Source organism: Kogia breviceps, chromosome 7 (genome assembly GCF_026419965.1).
Source record: "Kogia breviceps isolate mKogBre1 chromosome 7, mKogBre1 haplotype 1, whole genome shotgun sequence".
Lineage (NCBI taxonomy): Eukaryota > Metazoa > Chordata > Mammalia > Artiodactyla > Physeteridae > Kogia > Kogia breviceps.
In genome coordinates this window covers 103,400,154-103,421,331 of record NC_081316.1, presented here as the reverse complement: position 1 = coordinate 103,421,331, position 21,178 = coordinate 103,400,154, and the positions used below count along the sequence as shown (strand labels likewise).

The window sequence follows — 21,178 nt, the reverse complement described above, 5'->3', positions numbered from 1 at the left end:
CCCGCCGTATTCCCATGGCTTACAGACGGTAACTGTGCAAGTTAATGGATGAACGCCCATGTTGAAGGGATAAATGGACAAGTGCCTGCTTCATACATTCATTGTACCAAGGATCAAATACTATTTGTGTATTTAATGCTATTTTTTAAACTAAAACTTATTCGATAAATATGTCATGAAGGTGGGTATGCACCTCACAAATGTGGCGTAAGAGTGCCACATAAGTGAGGCTGGGGTGTAATGCATTCTCTTTCCCATCCCCAGACAGAAATCTCAGAGCCTCCCCACCCAAGAAAAGGCAGAAGGGGGGCAAAGCACTTTTTAAAAAGGGGGGACACTTCAAGCCAGAGACAACTGAATTAACTTTATTCTCTTCTAACTGCAGATTCAAGGTATACAACTGAACATTGCTATTTTTCTTATGAGACTTATAAATAAAAATACAAAAAATGTTCACTACAAAAAAATCTACTGTTAGTAGGATGTAAAAAATATTCTCTTTGCTATAGAAGGCACAAACTTCACTTAGTGACACATGGAGAGAGAAAAAAACCTGCAGCAGTAAATTCATATTTTCTTTTTTTTTCTTTTTCTTTTTAAACCTTGTCAGAAACACTGAAATTACAAAGAAACGCGTTAATCTACACGAAACGAAGGCAGATGCGGAAAGCTGCAACCAGGACCGCACAAGTTCGGGTGAACTGCTTCGGGGCTAGGACAGATAGGGCTGTGGCAAGCACGATTGCGGGGTCGCAGGGGTGGGCTGGGGCCAGAGGGGGCAAGAAGAAGGGGAGAGTGAAAGAGAGAATGAAACAAACAGAAGTGAGAGGGGAGGGAAGGGAGGAAGGATGGAGGGAGGGAGAGAGAAAGAGAAGAGAGAGAGAGAGAGAGAGAGATTTGTACAAAAAGTAACCAGTAAAATTGAAGAAACAAAATTGGGCAACCTCCTAAAATTAGGCTAAGAGGAGGTGCTGAGGTAGACATGAACTAGAACATCAATTAATTAAAAACACTATTCTGTAATACAGAGCAATTGAACTGGCACTTGTGCTGTCACGACAGAAGACAAGCCATGAAAACAAACAGATAACAAAACAAAACATAATACCCAAACCAAAAGGCTTAGTTTTGCTTGGTCCAGCAGGGCAGCAGAGCCCTCAGTGCTATAATTTACATACATATATATATATATTTATCTTTATATATATGGGTCGGATGTCATGGTGCACCACCACGGCCTCTTAACCTCACAAAGATCATGCATAACACTATGTGAACAACTCCTATGACACACACCAGGAGGCTGGTACCCTGTCTGCAAACTGGGATGCCAAGGACTCAGGGAGGCGGGGCTTCAGGATAACAGGCCTGTGGGACCTGAACACCCTCTCCCCAGTCCTTTTCCCCTGACCCAACTCCCCTGGTCTGTCTTGCACTCCTCCTGGTCAGCTGTGCCTTTCTCCTCCACCCATCAGTCTCACTGCGTAGGGACAGTCTGGCCTTCTTCCCTCCGACTGAAATATCCAGGTAAGTGCCGCCATGAAGCTCCAGGAAGGAGGAAACAAGATGGGAGGGGAAAAGAGATTTAACATAGCCCTAGGAAGAACGAACACAGTCTGACCTTTCCCGCCTTTTCTGTCCTATGTCCCGTGCCCCCAGCTTTCACCCTCGTTGGGCTTGCAGGGAATTGGCCACAAATCTTCCCCAGTCCCCCCAGAGTCAGAAGGCTGACAGTGGCAGAGGCCACTGGTCACTCCCCTGTAAGGAGATGAGCCAAAGGGCCCCGTCCCTCCAAGGCCTCAACACCCCAGCAGCCAGTTGTACCAATAGCATCTGGAAGGGTACCAGACACTTGTGAAAAATTGCAGCAGGTTTTCTTTTTTTTCTTTTCTAAACATGGAAAAACTGTTCAGGCACAAAGATTAAACAAGCCCGCGTTGCATCCCTGGATTGTACGGAATCACTGGGTCCCCCAGCCTCCCTTCCCACCCCTGTACCCCAGATCTCCCTTCGCCTTATTCGTGGCCTCCTCCAAAGCAGCCCAAAGCAGCAATGATATGTACTATTTTATATCTCTCTCTTGCTATATATATCTCTCTATATATATTTGTCTATCCTATATACACATAGGATTTTAATGCTTTGAGTGAAGGAGTGAATAGGGAAAGAGCACATGAGGGGGAAATGTCACCAAAAGCATTAAGGGACACGCTTATAGGAGCTGAACATAGGAAAGGAACTATTAATCCACTTGGACTTTCCAGGCTGGAGAAAGCTCACTGTGCTGGATAAGGCAGTAGCAAGTGGGGTTGTCAGCAGTACCACAGCCAAAGGCAGCAGGGTGACCAAGGGGCCAGATGGCAAAGAAGAGGGATCTCACCTGGGGAGAGAGCAGTCTCTACCCTCCTCGTCTCCTTAGGCCTCTTTGTGCAGACACATCTAAAGCCTCCAGATAATTTCTGACCCTCACCTTGGCCATTAGGCCTGGCCACCTTGGCAAGGTCAGAATTCTTTCGTCTTTGTGAGCAGGAAGTTGGGAAAGAGACATGATGGAGTCTCTTCAGGGTGCCTGGGGCTTCATGGGAGAGGAGGGGAGAGTCTGGTACAGAGGTCTCCCCACTCGGCATTCTTCAGAGACCCCATGCCCCGACCCTCTCTCCCTACCTCTCGACCCGGATCCCTCCCTCCGGGATGGTGGGGGCAGGCAGGGACTGATTAGGTACCATCCAACGCTGCAACAGCAGATTACAACAACACTGCAGGATTTAACACACAACCGCACACAACAAGCACACGCACACACGCACACGTACAAAGGGATATTTTGTTGGTGGTGGTGGTGAATTTTTTTTTTGTTTTTTGCTTTTTTTTTTTTTTTTTTTCCTATTCACATCACGAAAGGAAAGGGCAAGGTCCGGTAGAACTGATGAAGGAACTAACAAATATTACAAAAATATTACAATTTGTAAATATTAGCTCAACCCTCTTAGCTTTTACGAACAGCGGAGGAGACCCGGCTGTGTGGGCAGGGTAGGGGAGACGGAGAGGGGTCAGCTAGGTCTATGGAATAGTTTGATTTTTTTTTTTTTCCTTCCCCACCAAAGTTGAATGACATCTTGCTGTTCAAATACTGTTTTCTGGGATTTACAGATCCCCTGAGGGCCAGCCTGTCCCCTCTTCTTCCCAGATTGGGGGAGGCAGCAATAGTGCACACAGATTTCTTACAGACTGCCCCTGCCCCAATGAGTTCACTCTTTTCACATTATAAACATGACAACTGCTCTAGTTACATTTCAAGTTTAACTTTTTTTTTTTTCCTTTCCAAAGCACTAAGTCATTATTATAGTTGCAAAATAGCATCCTCCATACATTATCATCCCCAATCAACAGTCTAGTGACCCAGTCCCCCCAGTCCAAATCCCCCCAACACACAACTTTTAAGGCCTTCAGATTTGGTGGGTGAGATTACAGGGGAGGGCAGGAGGGATGGGGCCGAGGGACGGCGGGGGGGGGGGGGTCACAGCAGCACCCATCCCTCCGACTTCCCTGTATGCCTCACAACCCTTCTCCCCAAAACCGCTTCCCTAAACCACTTTTTAAAACCTAAGATAAAAACGCAGCCACAACTTTCTCAGAGAGAGAAAGGAAAGAGAAAAAAAAAACAAACAAACCCACAACTCTTACAAATAAAGCATGAGATGAAACGGGAAGACCCGTCCCAAAGCGAACACAAATATTGCAAATGTGCTTTCCAAAAATTCAGGGAGGGGAGGCTGGGAGAAGTGGGGGGGGCGGGGGGAGCAGAGCAGCATGATGGGAGGCGTGAAGGGAACAAAAGAACTGGACAAACATAAGAGGTAGCTTTTAGAAAAACAACACCCCCGCCCCATCGCCAACAACACACGGGCCGGCTTGTCCCCAGCCAGCCCTGAAAAGAGGCCAGTTTGGGCTCACGCCTTCGCAGGGATCTGAGGAACACAGGCCCCCGGACCCGGATGACCCAGCAAAGTGTAAGAAAGGTGGGATTCTCTGCAGAGTGTTTTAGGCAGGATGGCATCACGCGTGGGCCGAGCCGGCTGTGATTCTGCCGTGCCCCCAGCACCCCGTCTGTCCCCGGCAGGCACCCACCTTCTGCCCCGGCCTCCCATCCAGATCCTGAGTACTCAGCTCCTTCCGCACGGCTCCCTCCAGCTGGGAGGCTCACTGCTAGGGGACACGGGGAGGGCCTTGGCCAGCTGAAGTCTATTAAACTCGCCATTAACTTACACAAGAAACAGAAAAGAACGCTCTCCCCATCCTTCCAACCCCCAACCAAAAAAGAGATACAGGCAGGGGTCAAAAAAGCTCATGAGGTCACAAAAAACTGAGGTAATTCAAGTACAATGTGCTAACAGGTGAACAGAGGACACAGAAAAGAAGCAAAACATAACACGAGGCAAAGCGCTCTCAACTCCTCCTCCTCCACCTCCTCCCCGTGGACTGGGGCGCCCTGGGAGCCAGCAATTCTGTACCGCCCTTTGGACCTGGGTTTTCCCACGGAGCTCACCAGGTCTGGGGTCCCGTGTGTTCAAAGGGTCCCCACCATAACTCACCGACACCCTCCCGGGGCAGGGGTCCCCCTCCAGGTGTAGGGCACCTCTGGAGAAGGACATCCACGTCCCTCCACGGGCAATGAGCCCTTTGATGGATTCCTCCTCCTCCTAGGGGCTGAAGGAGGGCCGTAGGGGGTTTGTGTTTGCGTGTGTCTGTTTGGTGGGATAGTGTGTATTTAGTTGTTTCCTTTTGTCCATTTTGGAAGCAAAAGCAGCTCAGCAGGAATCTGGCTTAGGACAGGGCTGGACTGGGACGGGCCACTCCATTTACGTCGTCTGCATTCTCAGAAAGCTAAGGGTGCAAGGAGGGGCTCTGGAGTCAGGCACAGCTTCCCCAACAGGGAGCTGGAGGAGGAGGGAGACACCCGGATCCATGGGGGACTGGGAGGACAGGAGTCAAGGGGAGCCGGGCAGCCAGGAGCTGGGGGAGGGGCTGAGAGCCCTGAGGCTCCTGAAGACCATGAGGGGGCACCCAGGTATGGCGGAGCAGAAGAAAGCAACAGATGAACTGAGTGACGGGAAGAGCAGGAGAACCCCTCCCGGCCCAGTCTGCCCCCAGCAAGCTAGAGCTGCCGTCGTCGTCGTCTGTGTCAGCCAGTGAGCCCGCCCAGCCCCAGCATCTGCAGGCCCCCTTCCTGCACCCCCAGCCCACCCACTCCTCAGCCCCCACCTCCCGAGGCGTCAGCGAGAGCACGGCAGGCAGAGGTGGTTTGGCTCTGACTGGAGGAACCCTCCCCCCACTTCCTAGTCTCCATTTCCGGACACAAAAGGAGGATCTGGGTGGAGGGGAGAGAAGAGCATCCCACCATCCGAGCTGAACAAAAGCCCCTCCACCCCCATCCAAGAAGAGCAGGCCAAGCTCCAGCCAGGAAAGGAGGGGTGGAGGCCCGAGGGGAGGGGCTCAGCCAGGCATCCAGGTCACGCGGAGCCCCAGAGAGAACCCAGAGCCCGACAGCTCCCAGGTTCCAGGTTTCCTTTTCCTTCGCTCTCTTTTTTTCTTTGTTGTTTTTTGCTTGTTTGTTTTTTGTTGTGTTTTCTTGCACGGTCCTCCTGGACTGTATCCCGCTCCATCTCTGCTCCTCTTGCCCCCTCCCGCTGCCCCCGCCGCAGGCGCCTCACACGTAGCACAGGTAGAGGTAAGTCTTCTCTATCCTCCAGTCGGGCGGGATCTCCTCGGGCTTGTGGCCCTTCATGTGCTTCTGCATGGAGGACAGGCTGGGGCAGTACTCCGTGCAGATGGTGCACTGATAGGGCGAGGCGCCGTTGTGCGTTCGCAGGTGCTTGATCATGGCAGAGTAGTCCCGGGAACGCTGGTGGCACAGCTTACACTCAAAGGGCTTCTCACCTGTGGGGGGAGGGCAGGAGAAGGCCAGGACAGAGGGAGGGGGCTGTGAGAGCCGCCCCAGGGATGTTCTGCACCCTCGGCGCCCCCTCGGGCTTGCCGGAGACTCCCATCCCTCTAGGTCAGCACTCTCCACAGCAATGGATGCACCGTCCAGTGTGGCAGCCGCGAGTCACATCTGGCTCCTGAGTGCAACTGGGAACTACATTCTGTTTTTTCTTCTTTTTTAATTGAAGTATAGTTGATTCACAATGCTGTGTTAGTTTCCAACGGATTACACTCTCAATCTTGTTCACTGTAACTAACGTAAATAGAGCCCCACGTAGCTAGTGGCCATGATGTGGGCCAGCTCCAGCCCCTGGACTTATTCTTAACTCTCTCAGGGGCACGGACTCTCCCCGTCCTAAGAAAGGAAAGGGAGGTCTAGAAAAGGGCCCGCGAGGCCTCTCAGATGCTTAGGGATGGCTCTTCAGCACACAGTTCCTTCCAAGGGAGCAAGGGGATGGAGTCCTTACAGGGCTACAGATGGTGGGGAACAGAGGTGGGGTAAAACTGAGGGGTCCCTTCCTGCAGACATGCTACACCTGGGAATGGCTACTCCTCTAAGGCTCTAGAGCCTGCCCTGGACCCTGCCTTCCCCTCTGGGGCCAGAATGGGGGAGGGACAGAGAACCTGGGAGTGCATGGCCCACCCTCTGTTACAGTCCCCTGGAGCTGAGCAGAGGATGTGAGGGAACCTTGTTCTGATACAGTAATGAACTGGCCAGCCATCTTGCTATCGATACTCCTGCGTGCAGAGGCCCCTGCAAATAATGAAGTAATGAACAGCCAAAGTGATCTAACTATCGACCAGCTATTTACGATCGTCAGCGCCGGCGCACTTAATGATACACCCGCCAGGTCACATCTCCGACAAGGGGCTCTGGGAAATCCTGGGGGTCACCCTAGTTGTCAGCAACGAGCACCCCATCCTCTCCTCGTGGCCCAAAGCAGAGCTATGACAACATGTAACCTCTGTCCACCTCCCCTCCCGGGAAAACACACTCTCTCCCCTGGGCCAGCAGGACCTGTCTGATCACCTCTCCCCATTCCTCCTCTCAGGCTGCTGTTTGCCCTGATCAGGGGGGCCTTCCTACTTTGCCACATTCCACTACCTTCCACTATGTGTCACCCTCACAGAAAGTCCTGCGTGAAGATCTACGCCCCAGCTGGCAGGCAGCGTGCTGTCAGCGTTTAACAACTGGCTCTCCAAAAGCCCTGATTTTGTAGCATTTGCCGATGGCCACGTTGTGAACCCTCCCGCTGTAGCCAATTTTAAGCAACCGAGGTGCTAACACAGAATACGGGGCTGGAAAGAGATGGGTACAATGGCTTTCCCAGGCAGGCTCGGCCTGGCTCCAGCATCCACTGCCCCCAGCTCTGGCAACTCTCGGTATCGGGACCACTTCCACCTGTTCTGTCCTCAGGCCCCAAGAAAACAGTTGCTCACTTTTCTTTTACGTAAAAAGGAACACCAAGGCCCTCTGAAATGGTAAAATATGATACGTGTAGAGGGGTTAGTCAATCCAACTACTTCTCTAACCGTTGAACCGAACTCAACCTAACGTACAATGTTTCCCAACCTTCATCATAACCTAACTTAATGTCACCCAGTTCTTACTGCAACCCTCAAGTCACATGAAATCACCGTAGCCTTCACTTTCAGCTAATCAGGCCAACTGACCCCCAATTCAGGATTCAGGGATGGATATCCTCTCTGAGCTCTCGGTATGGCCGCCTGGAAGGTTAGCCTGGGCTCCTGGAAAGAGTGCTGTGATTGATTAGCGAAGTCTGCCTCGCCCTTGTGGGGAGGAAGTAGCACTCAGGTCACCGCACTGACCCTTAACGGAAGCTGTTCCGCTCTTGGGTTCAGCCTGGGACCGTGGGCACCAGGGCTTCTCTGCGGACCCACCTGCCCCTGCCCACCCCCCGTCCCGGAGCCTGCTGTGTGTCCTCAGTACCTGTGTGCACTCGATAGTGTGTCTCCAGCTGGTGCTTGAGGCTGAACTTCTTGCCGCAGCCATTGCACTCGTAGGGTTTCTCGCCCGTGTGAATGCGCTTGTGACCTTTGAGTGTGCTCTCATCCCGGAAGCAGCTGCCACAGAACTCACACTCGTATGGGTGGTCACCTGTGGGGACAAGGGGCTGGATGAGGCCCCCCGCACCCCCCGGCCCCCTCTTTAGGGGGCAGTAGGGCAGGTTCAGTGCACCGGATGAGGCTGCATGTAGTCACCACCTCCAGAGATGACTGAGGGACCCTCCACCCCTGCCAGCCCCTTAGCATCAACTGGGCGCACGCCGGTGCCCATGTGTCCATACTTTACCGTGGCCCAGTGGCCATCCACGCCTCAAGGAAGGGCCAGTGTCGGGGAAAAGAGAGCCCGTTTGGTTCAGGGATGAACAGAGCCACCAGAAAGCAGGTCCCCTGAGGGCAGAGAAGACCCAGGGGCTTCGAGACCAGCTTCCTTTCCTCTAGGTCAGGGGCAAAAGCCATTCCAGCCTGACTCCCCGACCCGCAAAAACATCCCTCCAATGTTCCCACCGTCCCTCAAATTCCTCTGCTCCTCCCCTCCTCTGCAGGCTCATGCAACCGTTTTTTTTTTCTGCGTTGATTTCCTCTTCTCTCCTTGGCGAACTCCTAGTCACCCATCAAAGTCCAGCTCACGTGTCACCACGGTTTGGAAGTTTCCCTTTAGCGCTACCCCCGCTGTCCCCTGCTCAGGCAAACTGAGTCACTTTCTCCTCTGTCCCCAGAGAGAAGAAATGTCCGGCATTTTGTCCTTTTAGTAGTCGTAGTACAACTTTTATGGCACTTTCTAATTAAAATGGCCCACATTTGTTGAGTGCTTGCTACTGTGCTAAGAACTTCACATGGATCAATCGTATCACGTAATCATCACAACCACCTTACAAGAAAGACACTATCCTTCTCATTTTACAGAAGAGAAAAATGAGATGTTTAGAGATGCTTTAACATGGTCCCTAAGGTCAAAGTAAGGAGCTGAGTTGGGATTCAGATCTGGTTCCAGAATCTGGACACTGGATACTTACCAGACTGCTAACTGACATGCCGTGTTGCATCTGCTGTGACACCCACGGTGCCCACAGACTAGAAGCACCGTGAGGGCAAGAAGGAAACCTTGTTCATCCCTGTAGCCTCAGCACACAACACAGAGTAAACCCTAAGCGGACGCCAGGGAAATGCCAGTATATGAAACTTGGGGAGAACTGCCTTTTCCCGGCCTGGAATCCATGCCCAGCAGCCTCCTTTCTGAGGCTGGGGTGCGGGGATTAACCATCTTTTCCTTTTGTACCCAAAGTGGGGGCTTTGTGGGGATGAAAGGTGAGGACTTCAGCTACTTATTTATTACAGGAGTGAAGGCACAGACAATAAAGACAGATTGATCACCCCAGACTTCGTTCATGAATATTTAAATATCGCTGATTCGTCTTGTCACTGTAATTACAATTTCTCTGGGCTGCATCTCCAACAGCCATAGTTTATGGTAAAGAATGGCCCACTGTATTTCACTTGTCCCTCTGCAGATGTGCGGGGCTGCCAACCGTGTAATGTCCTCTGCATTTCATACATTTTCTTCAGCTGCTGAAGGTTTAAGTCATCCACAATGACCTACGTTTTTTCATTATCCCCATGTCAAACTGCGCTCGTGCCTGGGCATAAATTGTCCTTCTCGTTATAGACTTGCATGCCTGCACCTTCACTTCCTCTTTAAAATGATATTTTATTCTCTTCTCTCTCTCCCCTCCTCAGGCCGCTAACCAAACCTCCCCCTTCTCGAACGCAAGCCCCTGCACCCACATACGTTCTCATCTCTTCTGATGGCTCTGAAGGTTTTTTAAGGCCCTGTGGGGAGAGGACGTTGCGGTCTGCTCCCTGGCGGGCTCTCTCACGGATAGAAGGTTTGCAAGATGCTCCGAGGGTGGAGACGGGTGGGTGGGAGCGCTTCCATCGGAGGGGTAGGATGGAAGAAGCTCAAAGAGCAGAGCCACTCTGGGGGACCCTGCCCTGGGCTCAGAGGAGAGCCTCCACGTGCAGATCCGGGGATGAGCATATTCCTTGGTTCCTGGCACCTGTCCGCGCCCTCGCTGCCGGGGCTGCGCAGACTGGCTGGTCCCCAGCCGCCAGCCCCATCCAACCCCAGGGAAGGAGAGGCCCATGCAGACCCTGCTCCTAATTAGCTGTGTGTCTAACAGAGTGAGGGTGGGTCTGTGCACGCCTGGGCCCGCCTGCCACTCTCTCTGCGTGTAGACGTCTGCACACGCAGCCCCGTCTGACATCCGACTCCCCCTCCTTACTGAATCGGCAACGATTCCAACTTTAATCAAGAATTCAGTATCCTCGTTAAGATATAAATAAATAAATAAAGCAAGGGCCACGTGAGACTTCAGCGGAGCCGGTAATGAAAACGTACATCGGCAGCCACACGGTGGGTTGGGAGGTGGGCACCGCTGTGCCTTTCTGTCTGTGCCTTTCCCCTCCAGAGGGGCGCCCTAAGAGTTTAAAAGACAAAAGGTTAAGGCAGAGAGGTTGGTTTGATCAGATTTTTATGAATTTAATTATGAAGTGGATCACATGTTACATGAGTTTAAATATGAAATCTCTCGAGTCATCCCAGGGAAAGGAATAAAAAGTTATGGGGGGGAAAAAAAAAAGACACCAACACACACACACACACACACACACACGGATTTTTGAAACCTGGCCTAAAATCCTCACCCTGAGAGTTAATCGTGTCAGTATTGCTATAATGTACACAAAACTGGCTGCAGAACTCAAAATCCAATTTGTGGTAGGTTGATTAACTCTGTAGCCTCTTTAATGAGCTTGACATTAAGTACAGGACAAACGAGACTAATGAGAGCCATCCTCTGGCTTGCCCAGTGCACCTGTGACCCCAGCGGCCTGTCCTCACCTGGTGGCCTCCCTGGCACTGGCCAAGCCCAGTGTCACCCTCCCCACCCCAGCCCCATCCTGTCGGCTACTCAGCTCCCCCACTCAACACAGCGGAGAGTTTATTATACGATGAGCCGTGTGAATCAGGGATCCATCAATGCCAAGAGCGCGGCTGGACTAACCTATCCAACACAGCTGCTGATACTAAACACCCGGCCGCAGCAGCAAATGGGCCAAGAACAAGGGAATATTAATGAGGCACTGTGCGGGGTGTGCTCAGCCAGTGCAGGGCTGTGCGCACAGGGCCTCGCTGGTGTGAAATCGATGGGTGTTGGTGTAGGCAGCACACATGCTCCATGTTTCCTGGGTTAAAAGCAAGTACTTCTCCTAAACGATGTCTGGAAATAGTCCCTCCCCATGGATCTGAGCCATGATTGACACAGGGGCCGGGGGCATTTTGATATTTGAGCTCTTAAGAGCTAGTGTGGGCAGGGCAGGGCGTATCCTGGGTGGACTTAGCAGGACTGGGATCGTTCCAATCACATGAATCCAACTGATGGGGCCCAGCAGCATGCTCAGAAGTGGCTGAAGGGTAACTGGCCACCTTTGATAAGGCTGAACTTGGGGGCCCAGTGGGGGAGGTGCTGACAGGAAGGTGCGTGGATTGGGTTGGCCGAAAAGTTCGTTCGGGCTTTTCTGTAACATCTTACCCAAAACCCAAGTGAACTTTTTGGCCCACCCAATACCTGCAGGGGATGTTTAGGCGGTCACTACAGAGAAAGCCCTTGTCAGCATCCCTTCCTCCTCTGCCCTTCTTGTCAGGCCTTCCCCTCTGAGACCTCCCCTTGCCCGAAGCCAGCAAATCTAAAAAGTTCTAAGCAAATCTGGTGATGCTAAGGCAATATGCTCCCCTGAACGGAACAGCGTCCAGAAGCAAGAATCCAGGCAGGCTCCTTGGCGAGGATGCCTACTGCTGGCAGGCCAGGCCAGCTCGGTCCGTGATAAACAAAGCCCCTCCCGTATTCAGCAGAGCCTGCCACTTAATCCCAGAGCATGATAAAACCCAAGAATGAGGAAAGGGTCCTGCCAATCCTGTCATGAGGCACACAGAGTTTTTAATACCCTCTCCAGCAGACATGAGAACATACCCTGTTACTTACTCAGAAAGGAGTCTGCCTCTCTGTCTCCCTGGCTCCATCACCCACCTCTCACCCCAAAAGCAGGACAGAACACACACAAGCAAAGACGCATGCAGACTCAGAAACAGGCAATCCTTTATCCATGTACAGCCAGAGAAAGGAAGGCTTTCAAGTCACCCATGACCTTGCTAGAGAGTCAGGGGCCGCTGCAAGGAAGCAAATGCCTCTTGGCTCTCAGGACCAAGTATCCCATCCCAGACCCCTTGACTCAAAACTACTCTCCTCCCCCAGCATCTCCAACTGGCTAAGCAGGGATGTTTCATGGCTCACTGTTTATATGACCTCACTGTCTCCCCTAAACAGGGCCTTAAGGCCCAAGTATAGAATGTGTGCTTCTGTTACTGTGGAAAAAGCAGGACCACTTCTGCCACGTTCCCTTGAGAGCCCAAGGCCGACCTCAGGAGTGTGTGTGCACAGTGTGTGTGTGTGGGCGGGGGGTGGAGTGGGCCAGCAATGGGAAGGGGAAAGGCAGAGACAGAGACCAAGAAGGCAGGTTTTTCTCAAAATTCATCTTGGGTCCACCTGCATCAGAATCCCTGGAGAATATTTACTAACAATGTTGAGTCTCAGATCCCACCTGTACCCACTGAATGGAAGTTTCTGAGCATGGGACCCAGGAGCCTGCATTTCTAATGAGCACCCTCTCTGTTGGGCACAGAGATGTTGAGAACCAAAGGTGCCCAGGGTGGGACAGGATAAGAACCGTCCACATTGACCTGCACCTCGGAGGCCCCTGCAGGCCCGACGCTTGAGCAGAGGAGGGCTGAGGGCACCCCCGCCTGATGTCTTTGGAGGGAAATGCAGAGAGTGGTTCCCAGAGACCCTGCCCTGCCCGTCCCCGGCCTGGCCTACCTGTGTGTGAGCGCAGGTGGCGTTTGAGGGCTGTGTGGCTGGGGAAGGTACGGTTGCACTCGCTGCAGATGTAGCTGCGCACGCCCGCGTGGACCTCCATGTGCTGCTGGAGCGCACTCTGGGCCTGGAAACGCTTCCCGCACAGCAGACAGAAGACAGCCATGTCCGTGCCTGCAGGACACAGCGGGGGAAAGCCTCAGGGCTGGACGCAGGCCTTCTTCACCCAGCTAGGCTGGAGCCAGAGCCAGCGTCAGGCCAGCACCCCGGGCCCCACCCTCGGTGGCAAACCCAGAGGTGGTGCAGGCCACACGATGCTGCTGGAGCCCCCGCTGTACGGCTCCAACGGTGGACAGAATCCACATACTTCCTGCCCTCGTGGAACCTAAAGTCTAGTGGGAGAAAGACATTAATCAAACACATCAGAGCAGCAAATGAGTCTGCAATCGTATGGAGGTCTATGTCAAAGGCAGGGTACCAAGAAGGCATCTATCAAAGGGACTTTCAGAGCCTGGCACAGGAGGTGGGGCATCAGGACGGCCTCTGTGAGGAATCAAAATAACGGAGATGATACATGCCAGCCGTCGTTCAAGTGTTACTAACTTAAAAATCCCATCTCCAAAAGGTGGGCTCTGCAACCTCACCCTTCAGATTAGGAGAAGGAGGCACAGACAGATTGAGTCACTTGTCCGAAGCAGCACAGAGTTCACGAGCAAACCGGGCTGGGATTCAAACCCAGGCAACCTGGATTTGATGCACTCCTAATGCAAGCTACAGACCTGATTCTCTTCACCATGTCTCCATTCATTAATGCGTACACCTTAAGGGTCCATTCATTCAACAAATATTATTTTAGTATCTTCTATAAGGAGGACTCTCTTTTTTGGCCCTGGAGATGTAGCCACGGAAAACCGTACAAAGTGCCTGCCCTCATCATAGATGTTACCCAGCACGCTGGGCCATGAGGAGAGCATTCCAAGAAGATGGAATAGCATCTGTGAACTGGAGAGAAACGTGACGGGGCAGAGGATAAGACAGAACAGGTCACCGGAGGAGGCAGAAAGAAAGTAGAGCGGAGGTCAAAGAAGTAGGCAGGGCCAGCTCGTACGGGGTCTTGAAAACCATGTTAAGATCTTTAGGCTTCATCCTAAGACCAACAGGCAACTGTCAAGGGATTTCAAGCTAATGAGGGACATGAGCTTTTCATTTAACTCTGTCTGGTCGTTCCCTGCACTGGTCAGAAGCACGGGTAGGTAGCCCGTGGTACCCCACAAAGACGGGCTGCCATTTTCTGTCTGTTATCAACCCCCTTCCTGATGCTGCTCTGGGACCATGGCCTTGCGGGGTTCAGCACCACAGGAGGAAGCATCTAAACCTTCCAAGTCCTCACCAGTAGCTCCTCGCCCACCATTTTGGATTCCATTTTCCTAAGCATGTCAGCCCCCTGCCCCGGGAAGCTCCCCAGCCGCTCGTCTCTCTTTGCCAGCATCTGGGCATTATCACCTGTGGTCAGCCCAGCGCTGCCTCCCCCGTGTAAAGGACACAAGCAGGAAAGGGGGTGAGGCCCCGTGCCCGGCAGCCCAGGGTGGGAGGTGGAGCAGAGCTTTGGCTGTGGCAGGTCGTGGGCTGCTCAGTGTGGCATCAGGGAGCTCCCGGTGGAAAGAGCATGACAAGAAGGACAGCACGGACAGCCTGTGGCCTCCGGGGTCCATCAACAGAGACAGCAAATGGAAGGCCCGTTCTGGACGACTCAGTCCCATTCATGGCTGGGTTTGCAATGAATGGACTGGCAGGAAGGCAAAGACGGCCTCTCATGCCCCCCAGCCCCCCACCCCTCACAGCACCTTCGGCCATCCCACCTGCAGACAGACATCGCCTGCGTCCAGGTCCAGGGAAGGCTGAGCAGGGGAGGTGGAATATCAGCAAGGGCACAAATTTGCTCCTGGACTCAAAGAGCAGAAGGGAAGGGGAACTACTACAGGCCGTGCGCTAGGTGCTTTATCTATGTCGTCATCTCATTTACAACGAGCAAGGCGGGATTCTCGTGCCCCTTTTTCACAAATGGGAAAACAGAGTGATTAAGTAACTTGCCTAAGGTCACACAGTTAGAAAGAAGCAGAGCTGGGATTGTTAAATGCTTCAGTACGTCTGATTTCAGAAACCACAGGGCTGGGCGCATGTCTACCTCTGGATCTGCCACCTGTCTGCATGGGCTTCTCTGGGAAGAGGCACGATAATGACACCAGCGAGGCAGCTCCAACCCAGCTGGTTCAGGAGCCCCAGTGCATGCAAGGGCCCACCCCAGCAACAGTTGGAGAACCTGGGCCAGGGGGCGTGCAGTGGAAGCTGAGTCACAAGGTAAAGCTCTCCGAAGCCTTGCTACTCCACTGGGAGCCAGCAAGATGTCTGCAAGGTACTGGGGTGCTGGCTCCACTTGATTGAGGGGGCACGCTGATGGGAGAGGTCTGCCCAGCAGAAGCAGATGATGGCCGACAGTGAGTCCTCAAAGCCCAGTCTGGCCTGGCCAGCATGCCCCAGAACGGAGCCCGTCTGCAACATGTCCTGTGACGTAGCATGTTGTGGCTGCTTCATCCTGAGGGCCCCCGGCACCAGCCCCCCCTCCTCTGGCTCTAACCTCACCCCGCAGAGAGTCCTGATGAAGCCAGACATCAAACATCTGCCTTTCATCAGTAAGACGGAGCAAGTTTCCTGGGCAAACCATGCCCTTTAAGAGCCCAGGTTTCTCCTTAAGCATCCCCCGAAATCCTCAGTGTGGAAGGAGTCTGCGTCAGAGGGACCATGAATGACATTCCCGGTAGGACACCCGAGCCTAGAAAGCCAGGCCCAGGGACTTCCCTGGTGGTCCAGTGGTTAGCACTCCATGCTTCCCATGCAGGGGGCTTGGGTTCAATCCCTGGTTGGGGAACTAAGATTCCCACATGCCTTGTGGGAAGGATGGAAGGGAGGGAGGGAGGGAGGGAGGGAGGAGAGAAAGAAAGAAAGAAGGAAGGAAGAAAGGAAGGAAGGAAGAAAAAGAGAGAGAGAGAGAAAGAAAGAAAGGAAGGAAATTGCATACACTTTTTTTTTTTTTTTTTAAAGCCAGGCCCAGAGGAGCTCTGAGGGTCAGTACCACTGCAGGGCAGACTAAGAACCCTGCAACCTCACCCCTCCCCGTCTTCCCAGGGCCCCAACGCTGCCCCACTATGTGGCCCCTTCTTCTCAGGAATGCCTGAACCCATTTCGCGTCCATTCAGCTGACTCGGTGCATATCACCTAGTGTAGGCACTGTGCTAGGTGACAAGAGGGGTGCTGAGATCCACCAGAGAAATAGGGTCCCAGTTTAGTGGGGGACACGGACAAGCCAACGACCAGCCAGAGGATAAGACAGGCTGATTGCCAAGAGGGCTTCGGAGATTCTGAGTTAGGTTTTAAGAAATGAAGTGGACTGACAAGCCAAGGGCCAGAGGGGGGGCACGGGAGCCAGGCTAGAAAGCCCGCAGGCAAATTTCAGAGCAGGCAGGGGCAGAGGACAGACCCCGAGGACGAAGATGAGCAGGGAGGGTTGTGGGGGTTTGGATGGCAGAGGGCCGTATCACCTGGTGGGACAGATTAGATTTCATTCCACAGGCAACGCGGTGCCACGAAAAGGGGTGGGGGGGTCGGGTGCTAGCATGATCCAACCAGTACGTGAGGGCAATGCCCCTGAGGGCTGCAAGGGCACCGACAGCAGTGGCAAGTGGCTGAAAGCAGAGAGAGACATGACGGCTTCTGTGCTACCACTGGAGGAGAGTGGGGACCAGTCTAGGGTAGGGGCTGGGAGGACAGGAGGAGGACTGGAGAAGTGGAACCCAGGGCAGTGGCAGGACAGGACCCTCAACCTGGGCTCGAGTCAGGAAGCATGATGCATTTGAAGTCCTGGACGCCAGCTCTGTACCTTGGTGACCCGTTTAAAGTTATGCAGTGACCACCTGGCAAGGAAATGCTACAGTGTCCCTACAGGGGTCTCTCTCCCCTTCCTGGGACATCCCACAGGGCACAGGGGCTCTCCCTGGCCACTGAGACACTGCCCCAGGCTCAGAGATGAAGAGACGGGGGGGGGCTCTGGGACCCCACATCCACACTCCATTCTTCTGTTTGGAGACCAGCCGCTGAGAAGATGGAAAAATATTTTTAAAGGAAAGAGCGGCGGGGGGAGACACAAGAAAAGCTACTGGTGCATGCAAGTTAAAAATCTAGAGACGAGATTTGAGTTATTCAACAATTTGCTGCAGTTTCTGCCTAGCTGATTGTTTGCATGTATGATGAGTCAGGGCAGATTCTATTACACTGGGAGATTAAGCAAATAAATGCTAGCTTTCGGAAACACATTAAAATGTGGGACTATGGAAATAAAATTATCTAGAAAATTGTATTAGCAATTCATTAGCTGCAGTGAGATGATCGGCGAGGCAAGGGGGTCCGGCAGTGTTAGCACTCTGCTTCCTTCAACGCCTGAGCCCCGAGATGCTCACTGCTCCTTCCTCTACTGTGGGGAGACCTTATGCCTGATACTACTGGGGAGAGGGAAGGAGCCTCCACTGGTTGCAAAAGACATTCAGAAGTCAGATGGTCAGCACGCCACAAGGGAGACCAAAGAAGCACATGGGTCCTGGCTCCGCCACTTAACCTGCCTTGTGACCCGGAGCAAATTGCTGAACTTCTCTGGACCAGAGTTTGCCCGTCGTTTGCCACATTGCTTGTGGTTGTTGAGAGCATCCAGTGAGATACCCAAGTGAAAAAGCTTTTTGGCTATGAAGCGATAGCAAAGCCAATACCAGCCCAGACGATGCCTTTGTCTGAATTAGAAAATCATGCCTCTTCCTCTGGGCAGACACAGATCCTCGCCTGGGCACACAGTTCCGCAAGCAAAGACAGCTGGTCTCCAGCCTCCATTTCTCCCTCGGCTGGCATCCTCCTGCAGTGAACAACCTGGATACAGATCATGGCCGCCCTGCACAATACACAAGCCTAAGTTGTTTCCTCGACTCTGGGCTGCTTCTTCCGGGGAACTGACCCTAGAGAAGGCATCTTGGATGAGTGACACCATTTAGGACTCAGTGCCAAGAACACCTTCTTCCTCTGAGCCCTCATAATTCCAGCACAATTATTAAACCCTTTGTTGTACTCGTTTTTGACATTCAGCTCTGTCTGGTAGATGGTAAGCCCTCCAAAACAGGGACAATTTTCTTCATTGTTATATCCCCCAAGATAAAGCACAGGGCCTGGCATATAGTAGGTGCTCAATAACTGCACGTTGCATTCAAGAATAAATAAGGAGCTGAGGGACAATCCCCAAGGACAAAGGGGGAAATCAGGGTGGGGAAGGTCATGGTACAGAGCGATGGATGGCTAGAGCTGGGGGAAGCCCAGACCAAATGCAGCCATTACCGGGAGCTTCCAACAAGGCTCTCCTTGGAAATCAGTAACGTCCAGTAACCCCCAGACAGCTGATCTCTTTGGGGCCTCTCTTGTCTATCTGGTGGGCTGAACAGGACTCCCCGGTTCTGGCTCCATGTCTGAGCTCTGTTGCTCAGAAGCGAAGACCCAGCCCATAGAAGAAGGACCAGTTTTACCACATCATGCAGTGCAACAGAAGACCCTGGTTCTATAGCCCACAGGTGCAGCCCTTCCCGGCTCTGTGACTCTGAGCCAGGTAGCTGCTGCCCTTGGCCTCATTTCTTCATCTAGGAAACGGTATTCATGACTAAGCTGCCCTTTCCAATACCAACTTCACAGTGCTGTTAGGAGAAAACTGGCAAATGTTATTGAGTATGTAAACCCTACAAATGTACTGTTTTCAACCAATCTGTAAATTTCAATGTAAATCAGATACATCAATTAGCCTTGGCCCAAAGAAATAATTCATCAGGTCAAAGAACAGCACTTCCTCTGCTCTTCTGAAGAATGAATGGGACTCAGTGTTAGGCTGGGCCCCAAGGGTGTCTGCCTGAAGGGAATTTGCACTAGAAAGAGGGAATGGGTGTGGCAGGGTTGATGGAGAGAAGGGCCATGGAAATATCTGTACCCTCACTTGCATCAATTCTATCTGGAGATGGTGACCCCACCATACCCACCTTCCACCCCTAAGGGCAGCACAGCCAGTCTTGGCTGCAGGGCATGTACGACTCACAGATTCCCAATTTAAAACAAGTTTAATTTTAGCCAAAAAATGGGAGAAAGCCAAGGCTAGGGCAGAACAGGAGGCAGGAGGGGTGACACAAACCCAGGGTATCTATTTCACCCAGGTGATGACTGGGTCTGAAATTATGGGACACAAAAACCCTCAAGTTGACACCTGTGCCATTTCCATACCAATTCGCTCTTTAATAGAAAGGAAGGAACAGGATCAGAGGGTTACACAGCCGGAGAAGATGTTCAGGTGCTACACCTTGGAGCAAGGTTCTTATTATCCCTAGATACAAGCAGTTTCTTAATCAAAAGAGCAGAGAGGTCTAAATATACTCGGGCTTTTTTTTTTGGTAAGCCGGCCGTGACTGTTACATGTGTGTGTGCGCGTGTGTCCTTGCACATGGACCAAGGATGGGCTTCTCATGTCCAATTCCACCCAACCTCACCCAAGAAAGGAAGAGCTGCTTCCCCGCCCCCCTGCAACTTCTTCTCTCCAGAGGAAGAGAATATCAAATTTAGGAGGTGTGAAAACCGTGACTTAAACTGGAACCACCTGCCCCCTCCACATCCTCAGACATGCTTTTCTACTTCCTCTGACCCTCAGGATTACTCTTTCCTGAGACACCATTTCCAGTCCTGTGAAGCCTTGTAACCACACACCAGAACTGTCACAGAAACTGCCACCTCTTCCTCTTCCCCGTCTTTCTCTTCCTTCCCCCCAGGTCATTGCTAAAAAAGTGGCAGAGCTGCATCATCCACTGTGCAGGAGGAAAAGACAGAGAGAGACAAGCAGCCCGGGGCTGACTCACACCGAAGGCAGGGAGGCTCTGTCTGCATCTCAAGAGGCTGGAGGTGGTGGGGAAGGGGGGACAGGACAGGGAGCAGACGAAAGGCAGCAAAAGCTCAGCTCATGACATTGGCAGGGGTGCCTCCCTTTTGACTCCTCCTGTGCCATCACTTAGGGCTTGGCTCCCTTTCAAGGGATCTACTGAAGAAAGAGTCAAACGTTCCCTCTCTAGCGCTCCTCCTGGGCATAAGTTGCAGCATCATTCGGATGAGTCCTGAACTCCCAGCCTTCCTCAGAAGACTAGCTATATGCAGAAAGAGGGCCCAGTCTACCCAGCCCAAGAAAATGTCAGCCCACTGACTCCGCACCCCACCCGGGGAATGACAGCTGCTGGAGAGTGGTAGACAAGTCCCACTGTTCACTGTCTACAGTCTCTCTCCCAGGAAGGGTAGAAAAGGCTGAGAAAACATCTTTGCAAGGCTTGCCTCAAACCAAATTAGCCACAAGTCTGTGCTCCAGTGCTTGTCTCCTACATACAATCACTTACCGCTGGAGCACTTTTTTTTTTTTTTGGTACGCGGGCCTCTCACTGTTGTGGCCTCTCCCATTGCGGAGCGCAGGCTCCGGACGCGCAGGCTCAGCGGCCATGGCTCACGGGCCCAGCCGCTCTGCGGCATGTGGGATCTTCCCGGACCGGGGCACGAACCCGTGTCCCCTGCATCGGCAGGCGGATTCTCAACCACTGCGCCACCAGGGAAGCCCAGCCCTGGAGCACTTTTAATCATCTGCTCAGTTATGTCTTCCCAAACCAAACCAGGAGCTAAACCTTAGAATCTAGCCTTCTTGTCAATTTCAGTCTTGTCAATTCCAGTCTCCTTATCCAGGCCTCCCTACCGCTTTTTCCTTTCTTTCTTATCTGCTTAGAATCTTGGAAGGCACCCATATAGCAATATAAGCTTCCATTTCCACAAGGGAAAAGGGGAATGTTAGGGTTTTATATCAGTAGTCCAGGGAGCAGAGAGTTCTCAATGAATAACCAAATGGGGAGGAGCTAGAGCAGCTGATTCAAATTTGTTTTAAAACTAAGCCATGGATGGGTGAGTGATTACATGTCTCAGAGCACACACCTGTGCATGTATACGCGCACGTGCGTGCGCCCGCCTGCGCGCGCGCACACACACACACACACACACACACTTGCTCACACACCCCTCTCAGTCTCTTGGGGAATGTGGCCACAGCCTCAGGCGGCAGCAGCTAGCAATGCTGGCTCCTAGAAACTGTGTAT

The 21,178-nt window shown here is 52.5% G+C and overlaps 1 protein-coding gene across 4 annotated transcripts in view; it reads right to left on the bottom strand.

Annotated features, from left to right (window-relative positions):
* Positions 1 to 4,364: 4,364 nt before the first annotated feature.
* Positions 4,365 to 21,178, bottom strand: part of ZBTB16 (zinc finger and BTB domain containing 16) — a 190,800-nt gene continuing 173,986 nt past the window's right edge. For 2 of the 4 annotated variants that reach the window (XM_059070195.2, XM_067038972.1), the window contains exons 5-7: positions 12,939 to 13,109; positions 7,934 to 8,101; positions 4,365 to 5,937 (exon numbers count right to left, since the gene is read on the bottom strand). In XM_059070195.2, coding sequence (XP_058926178.1) covers positions 5,708 to 5,937; positions 7,934 to 8,101; positions 12,939 to 13,109 — 569 coding nt within the window. In that variant the 3' untranslated portion in view covers positions 4,365 to 5,707. The remainder of the gene's footprint in view (positions 5,938 to 7,933; positions 8,102 to 12,938; positions 13,110 to 21,178) is intronic. The other 2 variants (XM_067038973.1, XM_067038974.1) reach the window with 1 other exon arrangement.